The 19,286-nt window shown below is 44.3% G+C and overlaps 1 protein-coding gene across 1 annotated transcript; it reads left to right on the top strand.

Annotated features, from left to right (window-relative positions):
- Positions 1-459: 459 nt before the first annotated feature.
- Positions 460-19,216, top strand: LOC103592877 (chromosome unknown open reading frame, human C8orf46). Its single transcript, XM_008575742.1, has 6 exons — positions 460-712; positions 4,515-4,570; positions 10,050-10,203; positions 14,598-14,659; positions 15,859-15,962; positions 18,400-19,216. Exons 1-6 carry the CDS (start codon positions 646-648, stop codon positions 18,581-18,583), a joined length of 627 nt encoding a protein of 208 aa, XP_008573964.1. The 5' UTR covers positions 460-645; the 3' UTR covers positions 18,584-19,216.
- Positions 19,217-19,286: the final 70 nt, after the last annotated feature.

Below are 19,286 nucleotides of genomic sequence, written 5' to 3'. Positions count from 1 at the left end.
GCACCTGCAAGGTTGTACAAGGAGATGCTAAACACACGACTCTCTAGAAATATCAGCCTTGTCATGCAGTGGCATGAGACAAGAATGCTCTGAAGAAACAGTTCTTTTGTTTAAAATAGAAACTTTGAAGGAAGCCAACTTAACACATGACAAATTACTGAATATCCAGTTCTCCTAGAGAAAAAAATTTTAAAAGCCCCTTCATTTTTGAAATGAGAAGGGGAATTGCTGAATTGCTGGTACTCCCCAAAATGCACATTTCCTTCTGGTGAAATTCTTCAGCCAAGCTCGGCACTAAGCAAGTAGGCGATTGCACTTCGTCGTCACTTCAAAAAAGACTTCCAAATTCGCTGCAGCAGACACGGCAAAATAAAAATGTTAAATGCATCCTAGCTGGGAGGGGACTGAAGCCTCCACGCTCAATCAAAGGTTTGCAATAATAGGATTCATAAAAAAAAAAGGACAGATGGGACTAGAAAGTGTTGCAGTGAAGACTGTGGAATGAGATGAGCTCACAGCACCAGCCTGGCTTTTGTGAACCTGCACAATGATACCCGAGCCAGACTGGATTAGGAAACCTCACGACTAGGTGTCCAGAGAGAGGCGTCCGGTTTCCAGGCACTTTGGGGAGAGAAGGTTGAAACGATGCATCAGATTTACAGCTGCAGTGATGAAAATATAGAAGTTTTCACCACCGTGATTCCTTCCAAGGGTGAGTACAATTGCCCTTGACTGTTTCCTTATGCAGGAGGGTGAGGACAGTGTCATTCATGCTGTTTTACCCTCAGATCTGGTTTACCCTCAGGTCTCTGAGGTCTGATGGGTTCTCTGTTTTGATGGTACTTGGTTTTATTACGCAGGAGGGTGAGGACAGTGTCATTCATGCTGTTTTACCCTCAGATCTGGTTTACCCTCAGGTTTCTGAGGTCTGATGGGTTCTCTGTTTTGATGGTACTTGGTTTTATTCCATTTCTGGAAAGGAGGCACAAGGGTGAACATTACTCATTGAGAAACAATCCATCAAGGGCATAAGGAGGGCGGTTCAGCGCTCCGTTTCATTTAATTCAGTACCTGTGCGGGCAATCCGGTATGCAAATGACAGTGACAGCGAGCCATTGTTATGGAAACAGAGATGAAAACAAACTCCCAGGGCAGCTAGAGGGATTTTCATTTTCTCCAGTGAGCAAGTGGGCTCTGAAATGAGAACCAGCTGGCTCCAAAGTATGACTTCTCACTGTGCATGGACCATGAGGAGAAATACTGCCAGCGGTGGCCTCAAGTCCAGTGAAGCGGTGGGACAGTGCCCTGACCCCAGGCGGCCCCTCCACGCAACCCTAGGGCCACGCTGCCAAACCTACCCTGGAACTAACACAGGCGTGACACAAGAATCTTGACTCTCGTGGCCCCCAGTGAACAGTGTTGAGTCCCAGGGAAAGACTGTGTGAGGGCTCAGGTGACTTCCAGATAGAGAGATTGGAAAAAGAGCCAGGAGTCTGCCCACATGCAGGAGCTGGAATTGTCTCTGAGGACATAGACCAGGGGAACTCGTACATGTGGATGCCCACGGCGGCTTTGATCGTAAGAGGGCAAAATTGAAATAACCTAAATGTTCATGAGAGGGGAATGGACGAAACATGGTGCCACTGTGCCATGGGGCACTCCACGACGGTCAACAGGAATGAAATACATCTATCTGTATAAACCCAGATAGATCTCAAAGCATAACACTGAATAAAAAAAAAAAAGCAGGCTGAAAAACTATACACATATGATAGCATTTTTGTAAATTCGGAAATACAGAACAATATTATATATTGTGCATGATTCATATCTAGAGAAAAATATGAAAACATAGACCAGAAAAATACAGATAAAATTAGTAATCTCAGTAGCCCTGGGGCGAGAAGGAAGGGTAGAAAGGGACTGAAACTTTACCTCTAACTTTTTTTCTTTTATATGAGGAGAAAACAAATTGGAATAAAACATGAAGATGTTAAATATGTCTATTTTCTGTAATTTTTTCCATTTAAAAATTTTTAAAGGGAGAAAAAGTCAAAGACAAAGTGGTTAAAAGACTGCCGCCATTCTGCGGTGTGTGACCTTGGGCAAACTACTTAACCTCTGTGGGCCTTTCCACTTCTGTAAAAGCGAGAAACAGAACTTATCTCCCAGGATTATTATGGGGAATAAACGGGTTAGTACATAAAGCATTTAGAACTGAAGCTGGCATGTCATGATCACCATTAAATACATCACTTACAATGTGATTTCTATTTTTATTGTGCATTTAGAATAATGAATATATTCAGTCAATGATAGATATTTCATCTTATATTCCTTACTTGCCATTTTCATTTATGGCCACCTCCTGGTATTAAACCAAGTATTCATCAGTATTCATGGACATGTCACTGCTCAGGATGTTGTCCTCTAGAAAAGGAGTATTTGCAGTTTTACACTAGTTCCTAAATGGATGAAGTCCACCTCTTCCTACTTCTCTCCTTGCCTTCTCCAAAACCTTCAAGCCAAGGACTCTCAGTGAGAGAAGACGGTGCTAGCAGGTCTGAGTCACTGCTCACAAGAGAGGCTGGTAACTCTTCATGACATCTCACACTCCCTAACTACAGAAATACAAGTGGGCTTGATTTTACCCAACAGAGGTTTTAGTCCTTCCTGGTGTGTCATTTCCCAAAGGCCACAGGTTAGCCATCTTTATCAATGTGCAATAACCAAAACTTTCCAGGCACAAACTCAGCAGCATGGGCAGTGTTGCCTAGTGGTTAAGAGTGTGGGCCTTGTTCCCTGAGTCACCGTGTGATCCTCAGTATCCCCATCTGTACAGTGGAGTTATGAAGACTACCCACCTCACAGGGTTGCTGTAAAAGAGAAAGAGACAAGACAAGCCATCAGCTAGTGAAGCTCAATGTGAGCTATTACTATATTTTTTTGTTGTATTACATCCCTACTTCCAACACACACATGTGTTGGGTTCAGCCTAATATCTATATTTTTTTTAACTGAGCCATCTTAATACCTCCCAAAAAATGCATCATTAGCAAATATTATGGTATTTATTAGATATTTTGAAGGCACAGGACATTGACCAAGTCTGTAACTGAGAACATGCGTGTATTTTTACCTTCTAGAGAGAAAGAGACCCATTTAAGGAAAAGATTTTATAGATACAATTCACAGTAAATACAGAAGTTAAAAGCTGTGGTTTTACTAAGAAGTTGTACCAGAAGTTATTTCCTGAGGTACAGCAGAGCAGATTTAGCTCCGGGGTGAACAGTACCACAGCATTCAACATAATTCTTCTGGGGATACGCAACAATGGGGGGGGGGGGTGGCAATCAGGGAAAAGAAGGAGGAAATGGGAAAAGTTCCAGAAAAAGAAATCCTAAGGGAATACTATGATTTCTAGGCTTTGTCCTTCTGCCTGTCCTCATCTTGCAGAGAAAGAGGTAAACTGACCACAACTAAGTCCAGGGAATTTACTCTATGTCAGCTGCTGGGCCAAGAGTTTTTAAAGATTAGTTCATTTAATCTTCAACACAGCCCTGTGAAGTAGGCGTCTTTTTTTTTTTTTCTTTTTCTTGTGGCTGGCACAGGGGATCTGAACCCTTGACATTGGTGTTATAACACTGCACACTAATCAACAGAAAACTGGCCAGCCACCATTAGTATCCCTGTCTTACAGATGAGGAAAGTGAGGCCGAGAGAAGATGGGTAATTTGCCCTTCACACAACTGGCAAGTAGGCAAGTTAGGATTCACATCCAAGTAGACAGAGTCGGGAGCCCTGACTGTCAACCAGCTCGCTGGACTCCAGGTTTCATGGCTGCAGGGCTTTGCGGAAGATAACAAGGACCACACTCATCTGTCATTTAACTGATATGTGATAAGAAGTCATTTCTGTTCTAAGCAGGGCAGCAACATGGTGGGATTTCCTAGCAGCAATGTGAAAAATAGATACCTAAGAGTCTCCATTTTCAATGAAATCCACATCTTTTCCCAACAAAGAAACATTTTTTTTTACATTCCATGGCCCCTGGTAACCACCATTTTACTATCTGTCTCTATGAATCTGACTGCTCTAGGTACCATCATGTAAGTGGAATCATACAATATTTGTTCTTTTGTGTCTGGCTTATGTCACTCAGCACAATGTTTTCAAGACTCGTTCATGTAGTAGCATGTGTCAGAATTTCATTCCTTTCCAAAGCTGACTAATAGTCTATTGGACGGATATACCACAATGTGTTTATCCATTCATCTGTTGAGGGTCATCTGGGCTGTTTTCAACTTTCAGCTATTGTGAATAATGCTGCTATGAACTTTGGTGCCCTTGAGCCAAGCAACACCTTCAAGTGCCATGGAACCCGGCGTCCTCTTCCCATTCCCCTCCTCTGTGCCCCTGCCCTGCTCCAGGTCCCAGCCTTTTCAGTGTTGTTGCTATAGCTATGTCAGCCTCATGGGCATTCTCTAAAACCATTTCTTTATCTCTCTTTGCAGTGTCAAGTCCAGCCCGGAGAAGAGTCAAAAGTGCTCAACACCTCTTGACCAAGAATGTAAGGAAACTTCAGTTTTGATCCCCTTTGACTGACTTTCATTAAAAAAGCAATACACGACTTCACTCTCTCCCCTGCTCTCAATGACCAGGAGCGTTTCTATGTCCCATGAGGTTGTTCCTGCACTCTCCAACCTGCACTCAACCGAAATAACTGACAAATACCAACCAGACAACAAACAGCCCTCATCTGGACCCCCCTTTCCTGCCATTTTCCCCAGGCACAGAGAGCAAACCTCATTTTATATGCACACTTTTTCTGGTTTAAACAGAGTCCACAATGTGATATTGCATCCCTGACCTAGGTGTTCTCCCATTATTGACCTTTGTAATGTTCCATTTTTTTACTATTATAAGTAGCACAGAAATGAATTTATTTGTACAAAATACTATTCTTTTGGATTAATTCCTTGGCATATAGGCCTCAAAACAGAATCAACAGGTAAAAGGATAAGAACAGTTTTATCCATCCACCCATCCATTTACTCACTCATCAAAGATTTGCATTCCTCCTATGTGAAAGACACTGCACTAGATGTGGAGAATATTAGTGATTTTTAAAACGGTTTTTGCTTAGAGTTTTGTCCCTTATTTCCAGAAACTCTCTACAATTTTGGGGCTTCCAGCAATGTTTTTCCATTTACCTCCAACCTCAGCAACAATTGGCATTCATTTTTTTATATTACGTTTTGCTACTTTAATATACATTACCTTAAACCTAGTTTATGCATCTTTAGAAATTAATTATGCTGTGCATTTCTCATTTTATTTTATTTTATTTTTTGCAACTGGCCAGTTTGGTCATTTTATATACATATTTCTTTATATAAAACTGCTGTGTCTTTGCATTTTATTTTAAAAGGGAATCTATAACTGTTTCATCTTGGTTATACTGGGATTTCTATTTCTATCACATTTTTCATAGAACACCATTTTGATTTTTAAAGTATCTCAATTTTCAAAAGCCTATTTTACATTTTTTTAAAATTTTGTATGTGTCCTGGGAATGAGATGGAGTTTTTATATACATTCCTTACATTTTTAATTCCAAAAGGATTACGTGCCCGTTATAAAATTTCAAACATTACAAAGATATAAAATACAGTATCACAAAATCCTGAGAAGCTATAGGTCATAGTGGTTAGGTATATAGACTTTAGAGTCAAACTGCCTGGATTTGAATGCCAGTTTTATCCATTTCTACCTATGTGACCTTAAGCAAGTTGCCTAACTGTTCTAGGAACCAACTTCCTTACCACTGAAATGAGGATAAAAGAACATATCTCACGAACCATGGGAAGGAGAAAATGATTTCATACATGTGAAGTGTTTAGTTCAGAGCCTGACACATACTGAGCATCATAAACATTAGTGTTTTTTAAGTGATAATTTCCCATGTACTGTAATTAGTATGCTTTGTTGTCTGATAATATGTTGTTTTGTAATTTGCTCTTTTCCCTTAAGAATAGATCTTGAACATCTTTCCATGCCAATTAATGTGTAGAGATCTACCCTTTTCTTTAACAGTGGCTGCATAGTATGTGTTTTTTAAGTGATAATTTCCCATGTACTGTAATTAGTATGCTTTGTTGTCTGATAATATGCTGTTTTGTAATTTGCTCTTTTCCCTTAAGAATAGATCTTGAACATCTTTCCATGCCAATTAATGTGTAGAGATCTACCCCTTTCTTTAACAGTGGCTGCATAGTATGCCATCGTATGAATGTCCTACAATTTATTCACCCAAACCAAATCTGAAGTTTTTAAGATTCATTATTTAACCAAATCATCAATAAATGGGATTTCCCCATTTTTCCCATTAAACATAACGATAAATATTCTTGAACATATTTTTACGTTCTTATGCAAATGTTTTTGAGAATAAATTCATAGATATGAATATGCTGAGCCAGAGAATATGAACTTTGAAAAAATTTTTTAGCCATTGCCAAATTCCTAGTAACTATTTTTTCCACAAACCAAGCCAATATTTCATCATGTTAATGTTGTTAATCTTTGACATCTGATAGGCAAATATATCTTATTGGTTTAATTTGCATTTCTTTAATTATGAATGTGCTTCTTAACCTTTTCATAGATTTATTGATCATTTCAATATTTTTTTCCCTATGGGTTTCTTACTCACGTCTTTTACTCGTTTTTATGTCAGTTGTATGCCTTTTTCTAAGAACCTTTGAGAACATTTTATATGAAAGAGAAGGGCTTTTTTTTTTTTTTTTCCTTTTTGTCTTTTTTACTGACCAGCAACGGGAGCCCGCACTGCGCTCAGCCAGTGAGCGGGAACCAGTCTCCACATGGGATCCGAACCCTTGGCAGGAGTGCCGCCGCGCTCCCAAACGGCGCACTCTCCAGTGCACCACCGGGCCGGCCCGAGAAGGGCTTTTAATGGTTGGAAAATTTGGCTGTAGGATGAGAAATTCTGATCTATCTCGTAGTCCCTGAAAACTTAAGCCCAAAGAAGGAAAATGCTCCTGACTTTCAAGAAGCAGTGACACAGGTGTTGCCAAAAATGTAAAAGGAAGGTGTTGTTCATAGGTAATTTGGAGTTTAAGAAAGTTCCATATAAGATCTTTCAGTCAAGAAGATAGGCTCTCATCTTCAAATATTCAAACCGTACCAATATTTACAACTTTCTTTGGCCTGGAATTCATATTCGCATCTCTTCTCACCCCTTGGGCTACCATGTGGGCTACCAGTTTCCTTCCTTTCCAAATCTCCTCCTCCTCTGAGTCATCGTAAGTGTTGGAGTTTTCCTTCCTCCCTGACTAGTCACACACTGTTCCTTCTCTAGACTGTCTCTCCATCCTTTTTTTTTTTTTTTTAATTCTTAGGCAACTTTATTGGCATCCTGATCATCCTGATGCCCACCAACATCATAGGAGTAGCTCAAGGGAATAAACTTACCCTAAGTTGTGGGCCAGTTAGTGTTTCACCATGATGAAGCCACTTCCACCAGCCGTGATTCACAGCCCTTTCACAACAAGAAGCAGAGCCATCATCAGGAAAGATGGAGAAATGAGATTGCAAATGTCACATTCTCCCCATATTTCAAGCTTGTGGAGGAGGAATTTAAGTGGTGATCTGATTAATGAGATTGCAAATGTCACATTCTCCCCATATTTCAAGCTTGTGGAGGAGGAATTTAAGTGATCTGATTTTTGAAATGCACTGAGCATTATTTGAAATGCACTGAGCATTATTTGCAGTGCTAAGAGGAAGGAAAGGGAGCAGCTTGTGCAGGGTGTGAGTGCGGACTACCCGCCACCACACTTCACAACCCAGTGAGCTGGCCTAGGGTGGACGGGTGCTGCCTGCAGCCTGCATCAAAGCCTTGCTGTGGAAACCCAACAAAATCACACCACCTTCTGCAATGCCCAGAGGAAAAAAGGGGATTTTCAGTGCCAGTGATGAATCCTAAATGCTCCTGAATTATTATCAGCTTTCTCCAAAGGCACAGTCCTTTGGAGTCTGGGTCCTAAAATGGGCCTGAGAAGAGTTAATTTCCTAAACCATTTAAGACCAAATTTGAGGTTTATCAATTTTCTAAGCAAAGGACTACTTGTGGTAAACTGAAGCAATGACTGATGGCTTCTCACTTTTCTCTGCGGGAGACAAAAATTTGGCCTTCAAAGGACTTAAAACTGCTCTCAGATGCTGTAAATAAATATGTGGCATTAAGAAAGAGCAAGATGTGCTACTAAAATCTCTGGCAGGCATTTACTATGCCCCAGTACAGCATGGGTAGGTACAGATATCCACTTTCCACATAACTAGTGTCAAAACTGAGGCTTGAACTCACATCTGCCTGATCCCAAGTGGACTTATCTTCCTCAGCAGTGACAATCTGATAGGAGGAAAAAAGCAATTATTGCTTTAATTTGCATTTACTTAATTATTAATGTTGTTTAGCATCTTTTCATGTTTCTTGTTCATTTGTATTTCTACCGTAACTGCCAGATCATACTTTTGTCCCATTTTTCTGTCTTTTTCAACTTCGCTGATTTGTAAGAGTTCTGTGTACCTAGGGATAATTCTCCATTACAACTGGCCCTCTGTATCCATGGGTTCTGCTTCTGTGGATTCAACCAACCTCAGATCAAAAATATTTGGAAAAAAACTTCATCTGTACTGAACATGTGTAACCTTTTTTTTTTTGTCATTATTCCATAAACCATGTAGTATAACAACTACTTACATAGCATTTACATTATATTCAGTATTATAAGTAATCTACAGATGATTTAAAGCATACAGAAGGATGTGGGTAGGTTATATGGAAACACTACAGCATTTTATATCAGGGATTTGAGCATCCTCAGGTGTCTGGGGGAGGTCCTGGAACCAATTTGCCCAGGATACCGGGGGATGACGGTATATGTAACAGATGTTATATTGAGCTATTGGTGCGGGTGCGACACTGAGGGTTGTGATTCCGTTACCAGTCAGTAAAAAAGACAAAAAAGGAAAAAAAAAAAAAAAAAAGAAGGGGTAAATGCAAACCTCAGCAAAGCTGCAGTGTAAGATTGGAGATGCTAATGAGCTTCAAGGAGGGAGGGCATTCAGAATGAATGACCCCAGTGTCCTGGATATTTATAAAGTATGCAGGATCCGAGCACAAACTGCAAAGATTCCTATCATGACTCCCCATAGTAAGATGAAATAGCTGCTATTATTTGTCTCAAGTTTTTACACTTAGATTATTTCAATGATTTAAGTGTTTTTATTATAATTTTTAAGGCCCATTTTGGTGGGCCCTGACCAAAAGGGGTATTTCCCTTTACTGCGATTCTCAAGTAACTCTTCAGCAGAACACCTTAGCATTTAGCACTGTCTGGCTTATCAGGATTTCCACTTACCGAACCACACATAGTGGACACTCACCTCCCAGCTCTACCCTGACACAGGTACTCTGCACAGTGGAGGAAATGTGCACTTTCTGGAGCCCTCCCTGCTCCATTTTGCCAGCAGCTACTTAAAATCTGAGAATCCGGCGGGCCTGAGTCCTCTCCCTAGGTCTTCCCTCCACTAGAGCATCCAAAATGCCGCGCTCTGCTGCAACAAGCTACAGGCACTTAAGCTACAAACTACAAAGACTGTTAAGACCCGAATTTCCAGGACCGTTCTCATTTCAAATAGCCTGTCCTCCTGTCACAACACATCAGGCTCAAGGCAGCTGACCTGCCCCGATTTTCCGCCTGATGGCCCAGGCTCCTGACTGTGAAGGTACTGCTGTTGAGGAACCCTCTAGAACTTTGGCGGTCTGAAGTAAAATAAAAGTTAATCGTTTCTGGCCAGTTTTCTACCCAAGTTTTCTCTCTGCTCCTAGCAATCACTGGAGAAGGGAAGGTTCCAAAAATTCCTTGTCGACACAAGATCCTTCTGCAAATCTCCAGTCCCGGGGCCCTGAGTCCCAAGATCCGAGGAGAGGAATAAGCTGACTGTCCTTCCCCACGCAGCAGGTGGTGATCGAGTCGGACCTGTACACGCACCGGCCTCTGGAGCTGCTGCAGCATCGCAGCGACCGCAGAGACGTGGGCGACAGCCTCAGGTTCAGCCGGCTGCAGAGCGCACGGCCGCCCGGAGCCCATCCCGCCAAAACCCCCGCCAGACCTGGTACGTGAGCCCCGGCCCCAGTGCCCCAGAACCTCCCTGGGCACAATGTCCCATTTAAAGCCAGTCGCACGCCTACGAAAGAGCAGCAGCACCAGCAGTGTCCGCAGCCTGCCTTGTGGTTTGCCGAGGGCCACGTGGTGCACCCTGATGGCCTCGGTCACGCCAGGTGAGCGGAGCGCCTGCGCTTTAGCCAAATCAGCGCCTTTTCCACTACCAAGGCACCTGCTCCTGGCTTCTGCAGCAGCCTCACAAAACACCTTCTACCTACAAACCACGGGCTTCTGGGTGTGTGCAATGAGTAAAGATGCTCTCAACCCGCATCTTGTCCTACAGGAAGCGAAGCTGTGTGCACACGATGTAAATTATTATGCTGTGGGGGAGAAAAAGCTGTGACCCACGAAGCAAAAGAAACTGTATTATTTAACAGATCGTGTGTGTGTGTGTGTGTGTGTGTGTGTGTGTGTGTGTGTGTGTGTGTGTGTGTGTGTGTGTGTGTGTGTGTGTGTGTGTGTGTGTGTGTGTGTGTGTGTGTGTGTGTGTGTGTGTGTGTGTGTGTGTGTGTGTGTGTGTGTGTGTGTGTGTGTGTGTGTGTGTGTGTGTGTGTGTGTGTGTGTGTGTGTGTGTGTGTGTGTGTGTGTGTGTGTGTGTGTGTGTGTGTGTGTGTGTGTGTGTGTGTGTGTGTGTGTGTGTGTGTGTGTGTGTGTGTGTGTGTGTGTGTGTGTGAATTATATAGGCTTTTCATAAACTGCCATCATAAAACCTTATCGTTTTCCATTTCAATGACTTGAACGACAATCTGTAAAGAGAATTTAGGGTCAATTTGTTTTGAAAACTGGAAACATTATAGTCTTACCTTGGATACTATTTTTTTTAAATGTCTTCCACCCCAAGCAGTTTAACAGGAATCTGTTTCTAGCATAGACTGAAGTCTAGGATGGTATTTTGTCTTTAATTGCTGGTTTGGATTATTTCTATTATGCCCACAATCTAAAGTTATTCATATTTTAACTCCAAAAATACACAGTAGGAAGCCTAGGATGTCCTCAAAGCCTTTGGACTTTGACAATTTTGTATGTTACGGGAACTTAAATAATACTGCACTAAGACTGTCTCTTCATCCATGCATCTTTCCCTTTTGTAGATGATAGACTAGTCCTCTAAGGTTTCTTTGATCACTAAGAACCTAATTCTGTTCTTATATCTGTGTATAACAACACATAAATCAAGCTATATTCTCTAGTTAAGTGATTACATATCCATCTACATATGCAGAGGGAAACATTAGGAAAACCACAATTTGGCTTGCAAATTAAGAGGAGATAGATGTTTCTCTGTGTCTATATATAGGTGAGTGGGTGGGTGCATGTGTGTGCAGAAAGAGAAAAAGAGACGGAATCTTTATCTTTGCTACAAAATCATAAAATGAATTTAGAGCTATGTTTCTCAAATTTTAATGTACAAAAGAATCACCTGGAAATTTTATTTTTATGCAGATTCTAATTCAGTAGGACTGGGTGGGCCCCGAGATTTTATGTTTCTAGCAAGCTACCAGAGGATGCTGATAGTGCTGCTCTGGGTAAAACATATTGAGTAGCAAAGATTTAGAGATGATCTAATGCAGTGGTACTCAAAGTGGGGTCCTGGGAGCAGCAGCACCCTGAAATTTGTTAGAAATGCAGATTTTATTGAATTAGAAACTCCAAAGTTAAGACACATCAATCTGTATTTTAACAAATCGTCCAGGTGATTCTAAGGCATGACAAAGGTAGAGAACCTCTGATCTACTGCAATTTTCAGAAGAGGAAACTGAAACCATAGAAACTGTATGACATACCCAAGGTCTCACTGCTTGTTAGCCACAGAGCCAAGATTACATTTCAGGTCTCCTGATTCCCTCGCTAGTGTCTCTTCCCCCAGGGAATAATGTTTTCCCACCTGTCTAGTTTCAGGGGTCACTTTCATTCCTTTCTAAGTAGCTTGTAGATGCTTGGACTGACCGAGTCAATCCTTTATTCTGAAAGACAACAGCAGTAAGTTATGAAATGGAGAGAATCTGCCAGCACATGACAGTCAGATCATGCAGAGAATGTGCTAGTCAGGCTTTAAAAAGTGAGAGATTAAGCTGGGCATTGATCCAATTCCTTCAACTCCCCCAACCTGATAGATTCCAGAGTGGGTGGGGGGAAGAGAAAATTTCTGAGTCAAAGCCAGACCCCAGTGCACTCCACAGGAAAGGCTGGTCTCTATCCTTCCTCAGATTGCTGTACGTATCCAAGGATCTCGGATCTGGGGGCTTGCCTTTTTCTGAGTCATAGGAGAAGCCTCCTGGATGCTGTAGCCTTCTCATGCTCTGAGGAATCTTGGGAATCAAGGGGACTCTGAAGACAGAGACCCAGCTGAGAAACTCTCTCACCATGAGGCCTCAGATGCCCGCAGAGGGCACAATCCCCACCTCCTGGGCCTGGGAGACTTGGCCGTCTCGGGCACCTCAGAATCAACCTGTGCGAACCTCTCATCCTTTCTCAGCTGGGGTCACTAACCATCCATCATTCCAGCAAGTCTCAAGATGTCTTCCCTAACACCTCCTTGTCCTCCCCCACCTCTTCACACCAAACACTGACAGCATCAGCTCCTGGATAGTTCTCATCTCACCCATTTGCTACCTACCTAAAGACACCCAGGCCCAGGCTCCCCTCATCTCCACTGTGTAGAGAAGATTGCCAGCAAATGTTCCCAGCCTCCAGTCCCTGTCCCTCCACAAGGTTACCAAAGGGGTCCTCCTAAAGCAGAAATCTGCACCTGTCATCTCTTGGCTTTAAACATGGTGTCCCCTCCCTGCTCTACCTTCCAGATCACACTGACCTCTCCAGGGCCACCTCCTGTGAACTCCTGCCCCTGCCCTTCTATCACATAGAGCACCCTGAGCTGTGGTGTCATCCTGTGCCTACTCCATTACATTCTGCTTCCCTGGACCCCTGGACCGTTCTCTCCACAGCTTGCCCTCCCTGTCTCTCTCCATCTGGCAAACTCCCCCTTCTCTCAGGGTGAGCAAGGGGGTCCTTTGGTCAAGTTTTCCCCAGCCCTGCAAGATCACCAAAGAGGTCAGTTCACTGCTCCCTAAATCATTCTTACCTGACTTCATCATAACTGTTACCTATCTCCAAAGCCTACGTTCCCTCAGCTAGAAAGTATGAACTGTCAGGATATCTACCTCTTTGGGTTGTAGTGAGAATTAAATGAGATAGTAATTATGTGCTTTACACTCAGCACAGTGCCTGGCATGCAGACTCAAAAATATGAGTTCAATTTTTATTACTTATACTAGGGCGCCATTCATTATGGTTTGATCTTGACAGTCTTGTACTTTTTCATTTTATTAGCATGGAGATTTTTCCTCAAGGGAAGGGGGAAGAATGTTTGATTTCTTACATACTATCGTGCAACGTGATAGGGCTTGTCCCGGAACACCTGCCCCAGGGGAGAGCTGTGTTGAAAGCCAACTTTCCCCTCCCTTTTGCCACTACCTCAGCTCAACCTGGATCCTTAGAAGCTTCAGGCTTCCAGGTAGAATTCCTCAGAAGTAGGTCGGGGCACCAGGAATAAAGGCATTAGAAAGAAGGTTCTGCACACATACATCTCAGGTAGCCAGTTTCTCAGGATTCTGATCTGATAAACTCCAGTCCTTCCACGGTATGGGGCACGTACTTACTACCGCAGGCACAACTTCTCTGCTCATTTTTAGAGGGATGTCCACAGGCACCATGTTAAATCACTGATCCCAGCTGTAAAGATGTAACGCCTACTAACCTCTTAACCTTCCTACCATCTGAGATCGTAGGAAGGAGGGAGATGAGGAACATTCCCTGAGCGCCTACTACATGCAGACAGTGCTAAATGCTCCCACATAGGGACTGGCCGGTTAGCACAGTCGATTAGAGCATAGAGCGTGATGCTGATAAATGCTTCCACATGCGTAATCTTTTTTTTTTTTTTAATAGGCTATTTTTTGGATCAGTTTTAGTTTCACAGCAAAATTGAGCTGAAAGTACAGAGGTTCCCCATTCACCCCCAGCCCTGACACTTGTGCAGCCTCCCCCATTATCAGCATCTTCCACCAGAGTGGCACATTTGGTACAGCGAACGAACCTAGTTAACACACTGATCTTGTTTACACCTTAGTTCCAGTCCCTCCGGAAGAGTGACAGGGGTATAGGTGACCCCTCTCAGTAGTTGCCTCATTGCCCAACCCTACTGCTTGGTTTTGCCACTTGGTACAAAGATCTTTAGAAATTCCCTGCTGTGATTGATTGGCTAACAAAATAATTGATACAGAACCAGGGGGAAGCAGAACACAGAGTACTACTGAGTAATATCTCTTCCGTTCAACTTTGCAGGGGGGATTTCTGAGCCCAAAGCATCAAATTTGTGTGGGAATCGAGCATATGGAAAATCTTTGGTAAGTAAAATATGCCTGGTTAGTTGTATCTGTTGTGCTTTAAACTTCTCTCCATGTCTGTTTCTATTGTGCCATAAAGTGAGACAACGTGTCCTTGGCTCCAGGTTGAGGATTATTAGAAAAGCATAACTCGTGGTTCTTTGCTCCTAAAAGCTATCAGTTGACCTTGCTTTGTGCACTTGTGGCATATCACTGGCTATGTGTCTTTCTTGCTGGAAATTCAGCTCTTAGGCAAACATAAAAGGCTTTTACCCAGAGGACATCTCACACATAGGGTAAAGAACTAGTTTCTCTCATAGGCCCTTGCCAGATGGAAATACCTCACTCATCCCCAGATGCAGCTATAGGGTAAAGAGATGTAAGGTTCTCAAGCACTATGAAAATACAAAACACCAGTGTCTTACTCAGCTCATGTAGCTATAACAAAATACCATAGACTGGCTGGCTTAAACAACATTTTCTCACAGTTCTAGAGGCTAGGAAGTCCAAGATCAAACTGCTGGCAGATTCAGTGTCTGGTGAGGGTTCCCTTCCTGGTTTGCAGATAGTGGCCTTCTTTCCGTAGGTTCCCAAGGCCTTTCCTCTGTGCACACAGGGAGAGTGAGAGCTCTAGTGTCTCTTCCTCTTCTTATAAGGATACTAATCCTATCACAGGGGCTCTACCCTTATAACCTCATCTAAACCTAACTACCTCCCAAAGGCCTCACCACCCAATATCATCACATTGGGGGTTAGGGCTTCAACATATGAATTTGGGGATGGCCCAAACATTCAGTCCATAACAACCAGTCATCTCTGGATTGGGGTACCTCTGGGGGCATCTGCTACAGCTCAGGTTCTCTAGAAGCTGACTCTGAGACTTAGGGTTGGAGGCACAAGACATATTAGGGATCAACACCTATGACAGGAGCAGGAAGCAGACTTGGGTGGAAGGAGCTACTGAACCACGATGCAGGCCCAGCACATGCTGGTGGGCAGCTCTGGGGTTGTCCATCCAGGTTGGTCTGAGTTGGGTCAAAATGACCAAGCTTTTATGTTCCCTCCTTGCTCCATCACAGCATGTGGGTTGCCCCAGGAAGGCCATGACCTTGGGCCAGGTGGCCCTGTGCAGCTGAGGACACGTGAAGGAGCTAAGAGCCTTCTGCTGCCCACCCTGCCACCCACCCTCCTGCAGTTGGGCAGCTTGTCCTTCCTTGCAGGGGGATGGGGCGGTGCCTCTCCAGGCCCCTCAGCACATGTCCGGCCTGTCAGGTTCCCTCTCAGTTAGCAGCATCAGTGGTGGCTGGAGGGGAAGTCAGCACAGGTATCCCAGGCTCTTTGAGTATCAGCTGTCAAGATGTCTAGATGGTGCAAAATGAGAACTGGAAGAGACCCAAGAGGTTGTCTGGGCCAGGCCCTGGTCCTTACAAAACAAACTGAGCAGAAATGCAGGTGCTTCACTCCCGGTCTGGGCAGAAGATCTGATCCAGGGATATCATCTAGGTCATCGCTATACCAGGAAAATGACACAAAGGGCAGGAATGGGACAAGCTGTGTGCAGGGAGTCCCTCCCCTCCACCACCTTGTATCCCCCTCAGGGAACACCAGGGAGGCTGGGCAGTTGACACAAAGGGAAGGTTGTCATGCTGCAACAGCTCAAACAGCTGCCCTTGACTGAGCCCAGAGAAAGACCAAGGTTAAAAGCGTGGCTCACAGCCTTGGATCATAAGGGCTCAGACAGCACCCTTTGCAAAGAGGCAGCTGCAGTGGGCGGTCAGAGGGAGCTGGGATGGCATTGGGTGAAGATGGGGACATGGCTACTAGGGGAGGTGATAATTCTGAAGAGGAGGAGGAGACAACGTAACTGAGCTTTTCCTCTGGGCCCGGAGACGGTGGGGCTGGGGTCCCACATCTCCTTAGAGGCCCATCATCCCAGGGAACTGGGTAAGATTAGACTAAGAAGAGAGGGGAAGGCATGGGAACAAGGGCCTTTCCTCCAGAGCTAAGAAGGGGTGGGTGTCTGTTCACCCACGTATTGGCACAGTGGGGAAGGAGCGCTCTGGAAAGGCCACAAGGTGGCACAGTCACTCTGCCCATAGCCCTTGGCCAGCTCAGGAGAGGAGGAGGTGGTGAATACTGGTGCCCTTGACCTGGAATTTCCCAGCAATTTCAGAAACGTGGTGACTTGAAACCTACAATGGGGCTTAGGGTGCAAGAACAAGGCAGAGCGTGTGTCCGCTGACTGAGCAGCCTCTGGACTTGGCCTTGGCTAGGCCACCAGTTAATCTTCAATTCAGCACATGTTCCTTGAGCACTTACACCCGCTTTTGGAGGGCTGAGGGGGGCTCCCAAAGAGGTTGGGTCCCCGAGCCTGACACTTGCCATGCAATCTCTCTGGGACTAGGAGACTGGACAAAAAGGTGAAACAAGCAGACAGCCATAAAAAGAGAATTGGCGGGATGCTAAAAGGTGTCATGCTCAGTGCCATGGAGACATGAGGACAGAGAAAGATCACTTTGGGCTGCCAGCCTCAGGGAAGGCTTCCTGGAGAAAGTGGCCTTTAAGAGCAGGTAGAGGGCCGGCCCGGTGGCGCACTGGAGAGTGCGCCACTTGGGAGTGCGGCGGCGCTCCCGCCGAGGGTTCGGATCCCATGTGGAGACCGGTGCCCACTCACTGGCTGAGCGCGGTGCGGGCGCAACACCGAGGGTTGCGATCCCGTTGCCAGTCCCTGGTACGGGCGTGACACCGAGGGTTGCGATCCTTTTACCGGTCAGTAAAAAAGACAAAAAGAGCTGCAGCAGTCACAGCAGGGCAGACCAGTGTGGTGCACTTCTGGATGACAGAAAGCCATCTGGGGAGAACTGTGAAAACCAAGTCACATGTCACTCAGTGTGTTGGGACTTAATTGGAGAAAAGTGAAAAAATAAATAAAAAATAAAATAGTAAATCATTTGGACTGTATTATATTCCAGTAGCAAATTGCTCTGTGTGGCAGTGGCTGTTGCTGACTGCTGCAGTAAACCAGCAAAAACTCCACTATGCCTTGGTAGAGGCTAGCCTTTCAGGTCCACATAGCTGTGCGGCCAAAGGTGCTACATGGCTCCTTTATGAGCTCAACCATTCTCATTTCAATTTGCTCCTGGACCTGGTTATTGAAAAGAAAAGTAAGGCTATTTTTTTTTCACCTAAGGGGGGCAAGTGGGGAGAAAAATGAATATTTATTGTCTACAATGTGCTGGATGTTTTGTTATCTCATTTTCCTCCTCATAAGTCTCATGAGTTCAATGGAATTATTTCCATTTTGCACATGAGGAAACTGAGGCTGGTAAAGGTTAAGTCACTTGCCTGAGGTCATACAGTAAGTGGGGAGCAGGATTCAATCCCATGGCTCGTGTTCCTTCATTGGCTGATGCTTCGGGACACCCACCCTTTCCAGCTAGATTATCCATGTAAAGGTGGAAGGGGTGGGAAAGTAGAGCCTTTGGCAAAGCCAGGCCCGTAGCAGGGGTACAGGGGCAAAACCTGAGATCCCATGAACCTGTGTGCCCAGGGATGCCTCCTCCCCTCATCCCACGGCAGGGTCCCCCATGGGAAGTCGTTGCTGTGTGGGTTTCAACAGTGACCCTGCAACTACACAGAGCCTAGTCAAGGATGGAGGAAAGAGCAGGAGAGCGAGCTCTGGCCACTCTGCTCAAGGGCAAACATGAAGGCTGGCTCAGTGAAATGACCACTTTCCCCACTCACCCCTGGCTTCTCTTTAGATCCAGGCATCTCAAGAAGATGGCTGAAGAGTATCCAGCCCTTCCCCAAGGAGCAGAAGCCTCCCTACCACTGACAGGCAGTGCTTCCTGCGGGGTCCCCAACATCCTCCGGAAAATGTGGACGAGGCACAAGAAGAAGTCTGAATACGTGGGAGCCACCAACAGCGCCTTTGAGGCTGACTAATGGTGACTCTCCTCAGGAGCCCCGCATTGGCTGAGGTTCACCGGACACGGGCAGAAAGCTCCAAGACTGGAACTGAGCCACATTTACCTCTGCTAGTAGCTGTCCAAACGCGTCATTCTCTCTCACTAACCGATCATCCTGGCCTAGGGCATGGGAGAGAACGTCCCTGGAAGGCAAAATAAACCTGTTCCTTCCTAGAACCCTCGAAGCCATTGGTCTGAAAGTGACTTTGGAAGGCTATAAAGTTTATATGCCTATCTTTAAGCAAAAACCACACCAAAATCAAATTTTCCCAGCCCATTTAAAAGACCTCCAAGAAAGAAAGAAGGCGAGCCGTCTGTCTTCCGTTATTCTAATGTGTGTGATTTTTGGTGTAAATATAAGAGCTTGACCTTTGAGGCACTTATAAATACAATGGCTCTTACTATTCCCATTATCACATTTATTTTACCTTTAAGAGGTAAGATTTTTAAGGGCGAAGCACTATATATTTACTTAGTAGTTCTAATATCCACTTGAGAGTATTGTCAAGATCAGTTTTGATGATCAGTTGGCATGATTGCATGAATTCTCTATTCTTTTATGTGCAGTTTTTCTACAGAAAAACATTAAAAATTAGATGTTAAATGCTAACGTTTTCTGAAGTGGCATAGTCTAGTGGAATTAATAATACCTTGAGTTGGTATAATGAGTTTAACTTTTG

Source organism: Galeopterus variegatus, unplaced genomic scaffold (genome assembly GCF_000696425.1).
Source record: "Galeopterus variegatus unplaced genomic scaffold, G_variegatus-3.0.2 Scaffold1229, whole genome shotgun sequence".
In the NCBI taxonomy this organism is placed as follows: Eukaryota; Metazoa; Chordata; class Mammalia; order Dermoptera; family Cynocephalidae; genus Galeopterus; species Galeopterus variegatus.
The sequence above is the reverse complement of the archived record's forward strand: the minus strand, read 5'-3'. Positions and strand labels throughout refer to the sequence as shown.

Bases quoted from the DNA above. Each gene is read 5' to 3' on its own strand.
- LOC103592877 (XM_008575742.1), top strand. From the start codon at position 646: ATGCATCAGATTTACAGCTGCAGTGATGAAAATATAGAAGTTTTCACC. The intron at 4,571-10,049 runs GTAAGGAAACTT...CCCACGCAGCAG, and splicing joins AACACCTCTTGACCAAGAAT to GTGGTGATCGAGTCGGACCT. The intron at 14,660-15,858 runs GTAAGTAAAATA...CCTTCCTTGCAG, and splicing joins GAGCATATGGAAAATCTTTG to GGGGATGGGGCGGTGCCTCT.